Below are 12,739 nucleotides of genomic sequence, written 5' to 3' on the forward strand. Positions count from 1 at the left end.
GTCGGCGGCTTCCTCGCCGCCGATGAAGTTCGCGCGCTACCTCAACTCGCACGCGATTGACGAATGGCGAAAAGCCTACATCAACGTGAGCTCTGCCCGCCAAGCTGTGTGTCGCGCCCGCTGACTTCGGCGATCCGTACAGTACCGTGCACTCAAGAAGCAGATTGGACGTGCCGAGGACGAACTGCTACGGGTCGATGAGGGCTACACGCCGGCGACCGACCGGCCAGCGAGCCCGCACGATCCGACTCGAGGCACTGTCGCGCCGGAGGAGCATGCAGAATTCATTCGCGACAGGCAGTACCGTCCGGGCGATGCGGCTGGCGCACATCATGCGGGCGGTGGGGCTCTCGAGGAGCCTGACCTAGAGCGTGGCAGGTCCGACGAAGACGAGGACGAGCAGAACGATGCGACTCTCGCATCTTCTGCTCGCCATCCACCCCGCCGCGAGAACGGCCAGTCTGGATCCCGTGCACCGTCCGTCAACAACAAACGACCTGTGTCGCCGCTCCCCTCTCCAGACCACTCTTCGTCGTTAGGCGACCCGCTTTCCGACGATACGCAGCACACCGGCCGTCCGCTTGTCCAGGCCGCTCGCAAGCCGGCCACTTCTCCGCAAGGAGATCGCCACACCGACTTGTCGCACGGCTCCACTTCGCCCATCAAGCGTCTGTCTTCCCAACCGACACGGCTCGACCAGCGCAGACGCTGGCGCGAAGGCTTCTCGCCCAACATGGACTTGCCGGAGCTTTTCGAGCATATGACGCCGCAGTGCCGGCGTTTCTTCACGCTGCTCGACCGCGAACTCGAGCGGGTGACCGGGTTCTACGCGGATCGGGAAGAGGAGGCGGTTCGGCGCTTCCAGCAGTTGCGGGCACAGTGGGATGAACTCGCTAGTACGTTGTCTGACATTCCGTCGTCGCTGCGGGTCGTGCTGATCACGCTCCTGCAGACCACAAGAAGGAGTTCCAAGCTTTCCGCGAGCGCGAGCTGCACCCGCCCGCCTTCGTCTCCTCCCTCTTCCCCAAACGCACCCATGTACCGCACCTTCCCGGCACGCACATCGTCCGCCGCACTCTCGCACAACGCTCAAAGGCAGTCGAGGACGAAGACGACGGGGTCGCCAACGAAGCGCGGAGAAAGCGCGTGTCGGTCAATGTGAACGGCGACGCCCGAGCTGAGCATAGCAATGGCGAGTCGGACGACGCGGATGACGAGGGTATTGAACAGCGTGCCAAGTTCCGACACCGACGACCGGAGGAATACACCAACGCACGGAGCAAGCTCAAGCTCGCCAGTGCGTTGTCCTGCCTGGGTCTGCGAGACAGAGCGAATGCTGATTTTCGTGTGCGCAGCCTTCGAGTACTATCGATCGCTCGGCATGCTCAAGAGCTACCGCGTGTTAAATCGCACGGGCTTTGCGAAGGTGTGTGATTTCATGGCTGCTCAGCCGCGCGTGCAACGCTAAGCGCGACTCATCGCAGGCGCTCAAAAAGTTCGAGAAGGCAACGGCTATCCCATGCAGTACCAAGTATAGCGAGAAGGTCGAGGCCGCCAACTTCGCGTCGTCAAGTACGCTCGACGACCTCATTCGCGACACGGAGAATGCGTTCGCCGAAGTGTTCGAGCGGGGTGATCGCAAGAAGGCGTGCGTTTCTTCCTGTTCCGCTAGTCCGCTGCGTCACTGTCTCACGAACGCATCTGCAGGCTGGAACGCCTTCGCGACTTTGGCGAGAAGAAGCGGCACCATTTCTCGACGTGGCGCGCCGGCTTGCTCATGGGCGCCGCTCTTCCGCTGATGATCGAAGGCCTCGTCCTCAGTGCGTCCAGCGCTCGTTTACTCGACGTGCGTACGAGGCACTACTGACCCTCGCGCACAGGCTTCAAAGCGCATACGCGCCGGGAAATCCCGTATTGGCCCGCTCTTCTCCAGCTCTTCGGCGCTTGCTACCTCCCGATCTTCTTTGCACTTGCGTTCTTCCTCAACCTCGCAGCGTGGAACTACTCACGTATCAAGTGCGCTTCAAAGTCTACGTCTCCGGTGCTTGTCAGCTGACTTGACTTGTCGAGCAGTTACGTCTTAATCTTCGAGCTCGATGTCCGCAACCGCATGGACTACCACCAATACCTCGAGGTGCGCAGTTTGTTCGACACGCGATAAATTGAGATCTGACGCCTGTCTTCCAGCTTCCTGCGACCCTCTTCTTCATTCTCAGCCTTTTCTTCTGGGCCGCTTTCTCCAATTTCTGGCCAGACGAGATCCATCCTTCCGCCTACCCGCTCGCGTGGATCGTCGTTACCGTCCTCATCATGTTCAACCCCTTTCCCGTCCTGTACCCCGCCGCACGTTGGTGGCTCCTCCGGAGTTTCTGCCGCATGATCTCGTCCGGTCTCGTAGCGGTCGAGTTCCGCGACTTCTTGCTCGGCGACGAGATGAACTCGCTCTACTACTCGGTACGTCAAGCGGGGTTGTGTTTCCCTCATGCATCGTCATTCGACTCTGCGCGCTCGATGATTGGCGTTCGTTCCACTGACTGTGCTCCCCTTTCAGTACTACAATCTCGGCCTGCTTTATTGCGCCTACAACAAGCGCTGGCCCGACGACACCTTCAGTGTGTGCTCGACAAATAGCACGTGGACGACGCCGATCCTGTCGTGCTTGCCGCCGTTCTGGCGATTCGGCCAGTCGATCCGGCGTTACTTCGATTCTGACGGCTTATAGTGCGTCCTGTAATCACCTTCCTTCCTTTCATCGTGCTGACCCGCCTCGTCTGCAGCCTTCATTTGCTCAACGCGTCCGCCACCTGCCTCTCGCTGCTGCGTGTACCTTGGCTGACGCCTTTTCATTCTGCAGTGGCAAGTACTCCGCCACAATGGCTTACTTCTTCGCGTATTATGGCTGGCGTATCCACAAGTCGCGGACGGGCGAAGACGAGGCATGGCGTCTTGCGGTCTTCATCCTGTTTGCGACGATCAATACGCTCTACACGTCCTCTTGGGGTGCGTAGGCTCCCTGATTACTTACGAACTCGCCGCAAAGGCCGCGTGAATTTGGCGCTAACCGCTGACATACGTCGCAGATCTCCTAATGGATTGGTCGCTCGGAAACCGGAATGTCAAGAAGAAGTCGCACTACCTGCTGCGCAACGAGCTCGGCTTCTTCAAGGACACGCCGTGGATGTACTACATCGCCTCGGTCGCCAATGTCGTCTTGCGCTTCTCATGGGTCATCTACCTGGCGCCGCACCCGTCCGTGCCCGTGCAGGGATACATCCTTGCGCTCGTCGAGGCCGCGCGCCGCATCATGTGGAACACGCTGCGTGTCGAGGCCGAACACATCGGCAACCGTGACGGTTTCCGCGTGACGCGCGACGTGACCCTCCCCTACGTCTCTGCCAATTCGCCCGAAGCTTCGGGCAACACGTCGCTCGCCGACGACGACTCGGAGCCCCTCGGGCCCCGCCAGCGGTTCTTCGCCTTCTTCCACTCGCTACACGACAGCGTGCTCGACAACCTTCGACCGCTGCGCGACGCGCTTGGCGGGCCGGGCGGCATCGTCCCTCTCGGCCAGCGTGTCGACTCGTCGCAGCGAGAGCAGCGCGAGGTCGAGGCGCAGGAGCGTGCCGAGGACGCGGAAGAAGCCGCCGAGGTGGACGAGGAGGAGCAGGCGCGGCAGCGCGACTATGAGAAGCGCCTCAAGAAGGCCGACCGGCGCAGGAGCCGCAAGAAGCGCGGCGCGGCGCCCATGCCTGGGCCGGACGACTCGAGCAGCCCGAGCTCGTCGCACACGGACGAGACGGGCGCCGAGGAGGACGAGGCGGAACGGGTGAAGGCCGAGGCGGCGGTCAAGAGCAGTCGCAAGAGCGCGGGGCAAGAGTCGAGTCCGTCCTCACCGCTGCGGGAATCGGCGGAGGGTGATCCGGGCGAGGGGAGACTCGACGACGAGGCGGGGCGAATACGGCAGGAGATCATTAGCGACGACGAAGGCGACGACCGCGCCTTGCAGGAAGGGATGGCCGAGGTGGAGAGAATAACAGACGTGGCGGACGCGCAGGGCATCAAGCGGTAGACTGGCTATGGTGTGACTCTCGTAGACGATGCTGTACCATCACTTATCCTGCATTTCCGGGCACCAATACATCCGACAGTCCCGTTCAGTCCTACATCTGCGGTCCGTTCACGAGGCTTTGAGAACCGTCTGCGACCTTTACAGCGGCTCGATGTCCGGCTTGGGTCCGGCAGGCGTGATGCGGGTCGGGTTGATCTGCGAGTGACTCTTGGTGTCTGCAGAGGCACGATACAGTATCCAAGTCAGCGCTCGAAGCGCGTGGTGATGACGCAAAGAGAGGTGGAGGAACAGCCGGCTCACAGTGAACCTGAAGAAGGGAGCAATGCGAAGATGCGAGGGAAGGGTCAGCGCAAAAATTGCCGAGTTGCGATGGCGGGACTCGCCTTGATGTGGTCAAAGTTGGTCGTGCTCTTGAAGGCGTCAAAGTTCCAGTAGAGGTTCCTGCGGCAGTGAGAGTTCAGCGAGAGCGAGACGACCGGATCGTTTGAGACGGGACAGACTTGAGCCAGCGGTTCAGGTTCGGGTAGTCGTGGCGGATCGTGCCTAGGTTGGTCTTGAAGTGCTGCACATACACCCTGTGTACGGTCTCTGGATCAGTACTCGCCAGCACGTGAGAAGCTGGGGAAGACTCACGGGTCGAAGCGGATCTGCGCGAGGAGTTGAGGAGGGCACGGGTCAGTGAGCTCCGCGGTCCCGCCTGAACAGAGCAGCCGAAAATCAGACGGACGATAGTCGTGTACAAGCGCACGTCGGCTTCGCTGAGCTCGTCCGTGTTGGCGATGTACTTCCTGCCGTCGCCGAGCATCTTCTCGAGGCGGTCGAGGCTCTCGAAGAGAGGGTAGATGTTCGACTCGTACGCCTCTTGCGTCGTAGCAAAGCCGGTCTGTTCTCGACGGGACGAGCGAGTAAGTGAGTGAATGAGTAAGGCCAGGGGAAAGATCGAGCCGTTGAAGGGATGAGGGGAGACGGGAGGTGATGAGGGGGACGAGTGACGCACCTTGTAGACGCCGTTGTTCACCTGTCGCGCGAACAACTCAGCTACTCGGTCATCCGAAATACGCTTGAGAATGAGCGCACCGTGTCGTACACCCACTTGTTCTGGTCGTCGATCTCGGCGCGGCCCGACTCGGGGTAGAGGTCGACCTTGGCGTACTTGTCCTCGAGGAGGCTGTTGAACTCGGTATTGAAGAAGCGGATGATCTCGGAGCTCTCGTTGTTGACAATCGTCTGCGTCTTCTTGTCCCATAAGGTCGGGACGGTGAAGCGCCCGCTGTAGTCCGGGTCGACCTTGAAGTAGAGCTCGCGCAGGAACTTGGTGCCGTACAGCGGGTCGCCCGTGACATCGGGGAAGCCGTCGGGCTCGCCAACCTCGCCCTGTTGTGCGACGAGATCAGGAGATTGCACGAGTATGCAGCGCGAGAAAGGCAGATTCGCTTCGACGCACCTCCGTCTTCGGGTAGCCGCCCTCGCTGTCGCGGACGGGAGGGCAGAAGCTCCATCCGAGATTGCCCATGTACGGGTGCACGATGGCGACGTCGATGAAGCGCTCGAGGCCCTTGAGCTTGCGAACAATGAGGGCCCGGTGACTATGTGGGGACCAGGTCAGCATCATCAGCGCACATCGTCCCGGCCAGGCGAGTCGGGAAGCGAGACGCACGCCCAGGGACAAGCAAGCGAGACATAGAGCATGTAGCGGCCCTCCTCGGGCGGGAACTTGCCGCCGACCTGGATCTGGTCGCGGAAGGACGAGGCCTGGCGGCGGAACTGGCCGTCCTTGGAGGCCCACTTGGTGATGTCGCGCTTGTCGTCGGCCATTGCGGAGCTTGTGAAGGTGCGGACGGTGGTGCGGGAGTAGGTCGTTGGCGAGGATCGGATGACGGAGAGAGTGGGGAGAGAACGAGCAAGAGCGAAAGCAGCGGAAGGACGGCTGAAGATCGAGGATGCGCTTCTGGACGAGCCTGTGCGTAAGCTGCTGAGCATGCAGACGGGACGGAACCAAGCAAGGCAGCGTCTGGGATCCACAAAGCAGGGGAGCGGCCGAGTCCCGACTTGGCAACCGGCGAGTGTCAGCACGAGCGAGCACACGGAAGCGGGCCACACAGCCACAGTCAGCCAGAGCCCAGTCAAGCCATGCTGCTACCCCCGCCCGTCCCGGCAGGCTTCGCCGTGCCGCACTTGGTGACGGATCCAACCTCGTCGCACACCCGCGACCTCTCCGACGCCGACGCAGCCCGCGGGAGGGTCCGCACGGCACTGAAGGCCACCCGCAAAGAAGGAGCGCAAGCTGGACAGGGCGCTGACTGGGCTGGCGCTGCGAGGGTGCGTCGTTACTGCTCGGATCGGAGGTGGGGCTCGGGTCGAGGCGCTGCTTCGGAACGAGCACGAGCGCTGACCAGGATCCGACTGTGCCCGTCTGCTGACACAGGCAGTAGCAGAGTACCTGCCGCACTTGTACGCGCTTCTGGCCTGCGTCGAGGCAGACGACCTCCTCCTCCGCAGCGACCCTGGTGCGTTCGCTCGCGGTCCCTCTTGCTCTCGGACGGCTTACTGAGGTTCCTCCTCTGCAGTCTACTTCTATTGGCGCGCCTCGCTGTCCAGCCAACCGCTGAAGAAGGGCGCGAAGCGGGTGCCTTTGCCCTCGCTGTGCGTCCTTCCCACCCTCGTTCTCGCCGGCAAACTTCGTCTAACCCCTGTAATCGCTCTACAGGCATGCCGAGCTCACCGCCACGCTGCTGGCATATGCCCTCTGTCTCGCTAACCAGGCGTCGACCCTCGTGGCCTCGCTCGGTTCCTACGAGATCGCTTCCTCCGTCTCCTCTTCTGCCATCAAGGTGCACGACGAGACGATCAACCAGGCCGCAGACACTCTGTGCAAGGCAAGCGGCGTGCTCATGCACCTGGCGGAAGTCGTCATTCCGCGGTGGGAAGCCGCCGTGGGCTTGGAGGCGTTGCGGACGCGACCCATCGACATGAGTCGCGAGGTGACGACCGCGTTGGCCAAGTTCGTCGAGCCCTGCCATTATTGAGTATATCGACCGTGTTGAACAGAGCTGAGCGCTCGCTGTTTTGCAGAATGTGCCTCGCCGATGCCAATCTCCTCGCCATCCGACGGCTGCTCTCGCGCTCACTCTCCGTCGCGCACTCGACCACCACACCCGGCCCTCCTCTCCCGCCTTCACACCCTTCTCCCTCGCTGCTCGCCAAGCTGCACCTGCAGGTCTACACCCTCTACGACGAGGCGCGCTCGCTCGTCAAGACCGTGTCCTCCTCGTCATCCGGCGCGTCCGGCGCAGGCGAGATCTCGCCCGCCCTGCGGCGCTACCTCTCGGACGGGCGCACGCTCGCGCTCGCGCTCTCGTACAAGTGGCTCGGCGTCGATGCGGGCGAGCACGGGTCTGCGGGTGACGCGCTCGGGTTCCTCGCGCTTGCGGCAAAGGAGCTCGACGCGCTCAAGGAGAAGGACAAGGGGCTAAGGGGACTCAAGGGGCTTGCGCAGAAGGCGAGGAGTGCGGGTAAAGGGCGGAAGGGCAAGGTGCAGGAGGAGGTCGAGAGCACCGAGGCATTCAGGAGCGCGTACAAGAAGGTCAACGACACGGTGAGTCGGCGCGACTCGGCTGCTTACTGGCTATGTGCTGGTATCAATCCACACCGAGCTTGCTGCAAACTCCGAATGCCGTGCTGATTCCCAGTCTCCCATCCCGCAGGTCAGCTTCGAACCGGTCCCCTCTGCGCAAACACTGCAATCTCGCCTCCCCTCCGGCCGCGCCGCCCTCTCTCTCAAGCCCTACACCGCTCCGTCCCCCTCGTTCCGCCCACGGGCAGTTGGGTCTGGCGCCCTCCCGCCGAGCAAGGCCGCTCCGCCTCCGCCGCCCAAGTCGCTCGACGCGGCCATGGCAGGCATCGGCATCGCTGGAGCGGGTGCTGGGGACGATAGCTCGGAGGAGGAAGACGGCGAGGGAGACGCTGTCGTGGGAGACTACTTTGGGGCAGGTCAATACTTCTGAAAAGACAAGCAGTGCAAGATGGTCCAGATTCCGCAGAACGTGACTTGCACGTGAGCGACAGATGAGCAATGGAGTCGAAGCTGCCGAAGCGCAGATCAACCGGCGCCGCTTGAGGCACCTTGGCGGGCGTGCCGAGAGTTACGGCATCGGCCGACCGAGTGGGGCCGCCTTGTTCGACGGCGCGGGAGGCTTCTGCGCCTCTCCTCCGCACTCACGCGCAGCCACACGATGGCGCAGAAGCAGTTCGTCCTGATGCTCGACATGATGGGCGACCCGGAAGGGTACAGCGCGGGGCTGAGGGCGCTCAACGAGGGCGGAATCAAGTGCATTCTCTGCGAGTCCCGTCGTCGTCCGAGCAGCAGCTGACCGAGTCAACGTGCAGATATGTACAAACCAGGGCCATTCCGCCGGTCATGGAGGGGCGCATGACGGCAGAGCAGGTCGAGGAAGTCAAGGTGCGAGCAGTCGCCCGACGAAGCGTAGCTCTGACCCGCGCTTACCTCGTTCTGACCGCTGGCACAGGCAAAAGCAGGAAAGGCGGTGCTGCGCTTCGACCTGAGCGAGATTGACCCGGACGTGTGGTACCGTACAGCATGAGACGTGGGTCAAGACGGCATACCGTCCCTTTTGAGCTGCGATTTCGGCCACCTTGCCGAAGAACAACACTCGAGAGTGCGCGACGCAACGCGTGCAGAAAAACGAGTGTCTCCTGAATGATCGGACGTCGGCAACTACGAGGGGTTGTTCTTCCCTTTGTTCCGCACTTTGCTTGTCCAGCTGTCCGAAAGCGGCCCGACTGCCCACTCGTCGCGACACGACCGTGTCGAGCGTCTTTCTATCGCTGAGAGGAGCTGGTGGACGCGTTTGACGAGTGCGGACGACCCGCTCTCGCTTGGGCCTTCTCAACTCGTCGGTCTGCGCTTCCACCGCGTGTACCGCGCTGCCTGAGCCCCTGCATCCTTTCAACAGAACAACCACAAAGGTATACCAACGCTCCTTGGCTGCAATAGCCAGGAATGTCTCGCCTGTGCGAGAGGGACACTGGGGGATGGACCGCCATTGTTCGCAGGCTTGGGCCTCCATGGGCGGCTGGTCCGGCCCGGCGCGTGTTGTGCTTGTCCCTCATTGTGTCGTGCGTGCGTGGCGGGGCCTGGCGCCTTTCATCAGTCCGTCGCCTTTCCTGCCGCTCGCGCCCTCGCGTCTCTCCTCTCATCTGCGTCCGGACGCTGTCGCCGCTCTTTGTGCTTGCATCGGCTCTTTGTCTCCCACTTCACGGTACTCAGAGACTCCTAACCAGGTACGGGCCAAATACTTTCGCAGAAAGCGAGAGACATCGAAACTGACCCAGGTTGCCTTCACTTCCTCGTCGCATCGCTCTGTCCGACGAACCCCTCGTCGCTGAACGACCTGCAGCTCGCGCGTCTCCTGTCCGCTTCTCCCTCTCGCAACACCCCTCGCCATGGCCGCTGCACTCGTCGCACCCGTCACGCCCATCCGCTCGACCTCGTTCTTCCGCGAAACGCCTCCCAGCTTGCCCGCCCCTCCCGCACGCACGCGCAACCCGCGCAAGCGCCCTCTGCCCGACTCGCCCATCGGCACAGCATTCCCCTTCTGCCAGCCCGTGTCATCATCGTCGAGCCGACCGCGCCTGTCGCTCGCCCAGCTCGGTACGACGTCCTCGGCTCCGCTCCTCCCGCCCGCCGCGCCCTCCTCGTCACCCATCTTTCCGCTCTCCCTCCCGCACGCGCCGCTGCTCCCCTCGCTGCCCATCTTCGAGCGCCCGGCGCCGTTCGTCGTCTCTCCGCCCATTTCGCCCGTCGGCCCGCACTCGAGCCCGATGAAGCGCTCGCCGGCAATGCGCAACCTCGCGCGCTTCACCGCAGACGCCTACCGCGAAGCAGCGGCGCGGGACCTACTGGAGTGGGAGAGGTGCCCGCTCGAGGCGATCGACGAGGAGGCGCGGTTTGGCGACGCCGTGGAGGACGACGGGGCCGAGGACTTTCCACCGTTCCACCTCGAGCTGTCGACGCCTGAGCGTGTTCCAGCGGTCCGAGTCGACCGCTTGCACACGACAGACGCGGCGCCGTTCGCACTCCTGCCGGACGGATGGACAGCGACGCCGTCCTGGTCGCCCGCGCTCAGCTGCGCCTCTTGCTCGACGCCCGAACTGTCGAGCTCGGCTTCGACCGCGTCGTACTTGTCGTCGTCGTCGTCGTCGTCGTCGTCGTCGGGGTTCGACTCTCCCTCCCCCTCGCCCTCTCCCTCGCTCCCCTTCTCGCACCTCACCCTCTCCCCCTCCTCCTCCACTCTTACCTGGCCGCTCTCCTCCTTCGCCCACCCCTCACACCACCTCGACGCGCGCACCCTCCCGCACTTCTGCGCGCCCGTGCGCGAGCCGTCGAGCCTCGCGATGCGCCGCATGGGCTCGCTCGACAAGCGCCGGCGCGAGCGCGAGCGCGAGGCAGAGGCGCTCGTCGGGCTTGGACTCGAGCTGTGAGGGAGGGCGAGAGGCGGTTGTTGTACGATCGCCCGGCGGTCATTGGTTCGTTTGGTAGATCCCCCCCTCCGCCGCGTTGTTCGGCTGCATACCCGTTCTTGACGTCGCTTACCCATAGATCTCGTATGGAAATGATTGCATCGTGCATCTCGAATGGACGTCGTAGTCATTTGCGAGAGCGAGGGACACGAGCTGTAACCGCGGAAGCTGTGAGCAGTGTTGCAGATGCGTCCCTTCTACGCTCACGACGACAGCGGTCCGCAGCGCTGCACGACTGCAAGGCGATCAAACGAGCAGCGTCAACGTAGGCGTCTCGCTGTCATCGATCTCCCCACGCGAGGACACCGCTAGCCTCGTACGACACTGGCAGAGTCGCAGGCGAGCGAGCGGGAGGGAGGGACAGGGCACGAGAGCGAGAGACGCACTGTACTCGCGCACGCGCTTGGCTTCCGTCCCACCGACGCCCTCCATCTCCTCCGGCCTGACTCTGCGCCGTCCGTCCTACAGCGTCAGCCTTCTTCCCAGAGGATCCGGGTCCAGCGCTCAAAGACGAGGCGGAGCAGGGGAAGGAAAGGGAAGGGGCACGCACCCGTCCGCATCGCCCTTGTCGCGGTCCGCGCCCGCCTCGATCAGCGCGACGGCGGCCTCGGCGTGGCCCGACTCGATCGCAAGATGCAGCGGCGTGTTGCCCGCGCGGTCCTGCGTTTTCGGCACCCCACACCCACGCCCATCCGCGGTCAGGCCCTCTTGAGTGACGCGGCGTGGCAGATGGAGGGGACGATGAGCGTGAGGGGATGGACGCACAGAGAGGTTGAGCCGCGGCTTTTCGGGCTTGGACGGCGATTTGGACGCGAGGATCAGGTGGATGAGCGGGAGCGAGCCCGTCGTCGCGGCGCGGTGTCTGCGCGCGTACGCCCCGGGAGTCAATGCTGCTTTCCCCGAGTCGAGACGGGACAGGGCGCGCTGCATGCCAGAGAGATGGACGCACAGGGGAAGCTGGCTTGCGCGGTCGCGCGTGTTGATGTCTGCGCCCTTCGAAATGAGCAGGCGGCCGATCTGTGCGTCACCGCAGCATGTCAAACTGAGCCGTGTGTAGACGAGAGAGCATGCGCAGGGCATGACGACGAGAGACGGGACGCACGCTGACATGGCCCTTCGAGGCGGCGTAGTGTCTGCAGCCGAGCAGACGGGTGAATCAGCCCAAACAAAGAATCGCGATATGCAGCGCACGCGCATGTGTTGCGCGCACTGACAGCAACGAGCGGTTCGAGAAAAGACTGGCTCACAGTGCCGTCACGCCCTTCTCGTTGGTTGCGTGGACGTCAGCTCCTGCGCCGATGAGGAGCTTGACGATCTCGAGGTTGCCCGTCGAGGCTGTGGAGACGAACCGGGGTCAGACGGAGATTCAGCGCGGCGCACGTCTGCTTCCGACGCGGCGTCGAAGCGGAAGGAGCAGGCGACGCGCAACGACAAGCCATCCGACGCACCCGCCGCGAGCAGCGCCGTGTTGCCCACTCCGTCTGGGTTCTCGAGCACCTTTGTGCGCGCGCGCTCGCCGAAGCCGCCGTCTGCGAGGTTGTTGAAGGCGTCGAGGCAGGCTTCGACGCAGCCGACCGAGGGCGGGAGGGCCGAGAGGGCGTTTTGCAGCGGGGTGCGCGAGTCCTGTGCGCGCGTGAGAGCGTCAGCTCGACTGGCCCAGAGACTCGCTTTGCAGTGCGAGTCACGGTCGATCGAGCCTCGAGGATGGGACGCACCTGGTCGATGCTGGTGACGAGGTCGGGATCCTGTTCGAGGGCCATGCGGAGAAGGCTGGCATTGCCTGCACGTGGTACGCACACCCGGCGCGAGAGAGAAGGGGAAGAGCCGCGTCAGCGAGAGCGGAGAGGCGGTGCAGACTGATGAGGCGCGCGAGCAGAGAGGAGCGAGGGAGAGAGGGCGGACCTCCTCGGGCGAGACGATGGACGTCCTGGGACTGCTGCTGGGCGGTGGCCATGGTCGCTGGCGGGGGATGCAGTCGAGCCGGACGAGCAGTGAGTACGCGGAAGACGAGGGCGAGGGCGAGGCGAGGCGGGAAGGTGCGGGTGGAGCTGTGTAGAGAGTGGCTGTGTGTGAACGAGAGTGCACTCGGGCTGCACTCAAACCTGCACAGACGTGCGTGCAGCGCAGGGT

General features: G+C 63.4%; 6 protein-coding genes across 6 annotated transcripts; 4 read left to right on the forward strand and 2 right to left on the reverse strand.

Moving 5' to 3' along the window:
• Positions 1-22: 22 nt before the first annotated feature.
• Positions 23-4,069, forward strand: SYG1 (Syg1p; the record flags this gene model as incomplete). The annotated part of the gene is made up of 13 exons (XM_076648480.1): positions 23-85; positions 143-896; positions 953-1,297; positions 1,356-1,426; positions 1,485-1,648; positions 1,708-1,820; positions 1,881-2,016; positions 2,074-2,134; positions 2,188-2,454; positions 2,552-2,721; positions 2,778-2,795; positions 2,855-3,000; positions 3,081-4,069. The coding sequence occupies 13 exons, from the start codon at positions 23-25 to the stop codon at positions 4,067-4,069; spliced, it is 3,297 nt and encodes a 1,098-aa protein (XP_076505920.1).
• Positions 4,070-4,207: 138 nt separating this feature from the next.
• On the reverse strand, positions 4,208-5,884 carry JCM10292_003268 (glutathione S-transferase family protein; the record flags this gene model as incomplete). The annotated part of the gene is made up of 9 exons (XM_076648481.1): positions 4,208-4,284; positions 4,449-4,510; positions 4,570-4,644; positions 4,703-4,716; positions 4,797-4,952; positions 5,067-5,087; positions 5,147-5,443; positions 5,514-5,655; positions 5,727-5,884. The coding sequence occupies 9 exons, from the start codon at positions 5,882-5,884 to the stop codon at positions 4,208-4,210; spliced, it is 1,002 nt and encodes a 333-aa protein (XP_076505921.1).
• Positions 5,885-6,199: 315 nt separating this feature from the next.
• JCM10292_003269 (uncharacterized protein) lies at positions 6,200-8,073 on the forward strand (the record flags this gene model as incomplete). Its single annotated transcript, XM_076648482.1, has 6 exons — positions 6,200-6,388; positions 6,495-6,576; positions 6,637-6,712; positions 6,777-7,070; positions 7,142-7,664; positions 7,774-8,073. The coding sequence occupies 6 exons, from the start codon at positions 6,200-6,202 to the stop codon at positions 8,071-8,073; spliced, it is 1,464 nt and encodes a 487-aa protein (XP_076505922.1).
• A 228-nt stretch (positions 8,074-8,301) lies between these two features.
• JCM10292_003270 (uncharacterized protein) lies at positions 8,302-8,670 on the forward strand (the record flags this gene model as incomplete). Its single annotated transcript, XM_076648483.1, has 3 exons — positions 8,302-8,396; positions 8,456-8,528; positions 8,596-8,670. 3 exons carry the CDS (start codon positions 8,302-8,304, stop codon positions 8,668-8,670), a joined length of 243 nt encoding a protein of 80 aa, XP_076505923.1.
• An 862-nt stretch (positions 8,671-9,532) lies between these two features.
• On the forward strand, positions 9,533-10,570 carry JCM10292_003271 (uncharacterized protein; the record flags this gene model as incomplete). The annotated part of the gene is made up of 1 exon (XM_076648484.1): positions 9,533-10,570. The coding sequence occupies one exon, from the start codon at positions 9,533-9,535 to the stop codon at positions 10,568-10,570; it is 1,038 nt and encodes a 345-aa protein (XP_076505924.1).
• Positions 10,571-10,812: 242 nt separating this feature from the next.
• Positions 10,813-12,563, reverse strand: JCM10292_003272 (ankyrin repeat domain-containing protein; the record flags this gene model as incomplete). The annotated part of the gene is made up of 10 exons (XM_076648485.1): positions 10,813-10,844; positions 10,996-11,057; positions 11,160-11,269; positions 11,375-11,471; positions 11,559-11,626; positions 11,712-11,742; positions 11,857-11,944; positions 12,058-12,232; positions 12,325-12,389; positions 12,512-12,563. 10 exons carry the CDS (start codon positions 12,561-12,563, stop codon positions 10,813-10,815), a joined length of 780 nt encoding a protein of 259 aa, XP_076505925.1.
• Between the last annotated feature and the right edge of the window lie 176 nt (positions 12,564-12,739).

Source organism: Rhodotorula paludigena (assembly GCF_050403205.1).
Source record: "Rhodotorula paludigena JCM10292 DNA, Rt_paludigena_JCM10292v1_ctg16, whole genome shotgun sequence".
Taxonomy (NCBI): domain Eukaryota; kingdom Fungi; phylum Basidiomycota; class Microbotryomycetes; order Sporidiobolales; family Sporidiobolaceae; genus Rhodotorula; species Rhodotorula paludigena.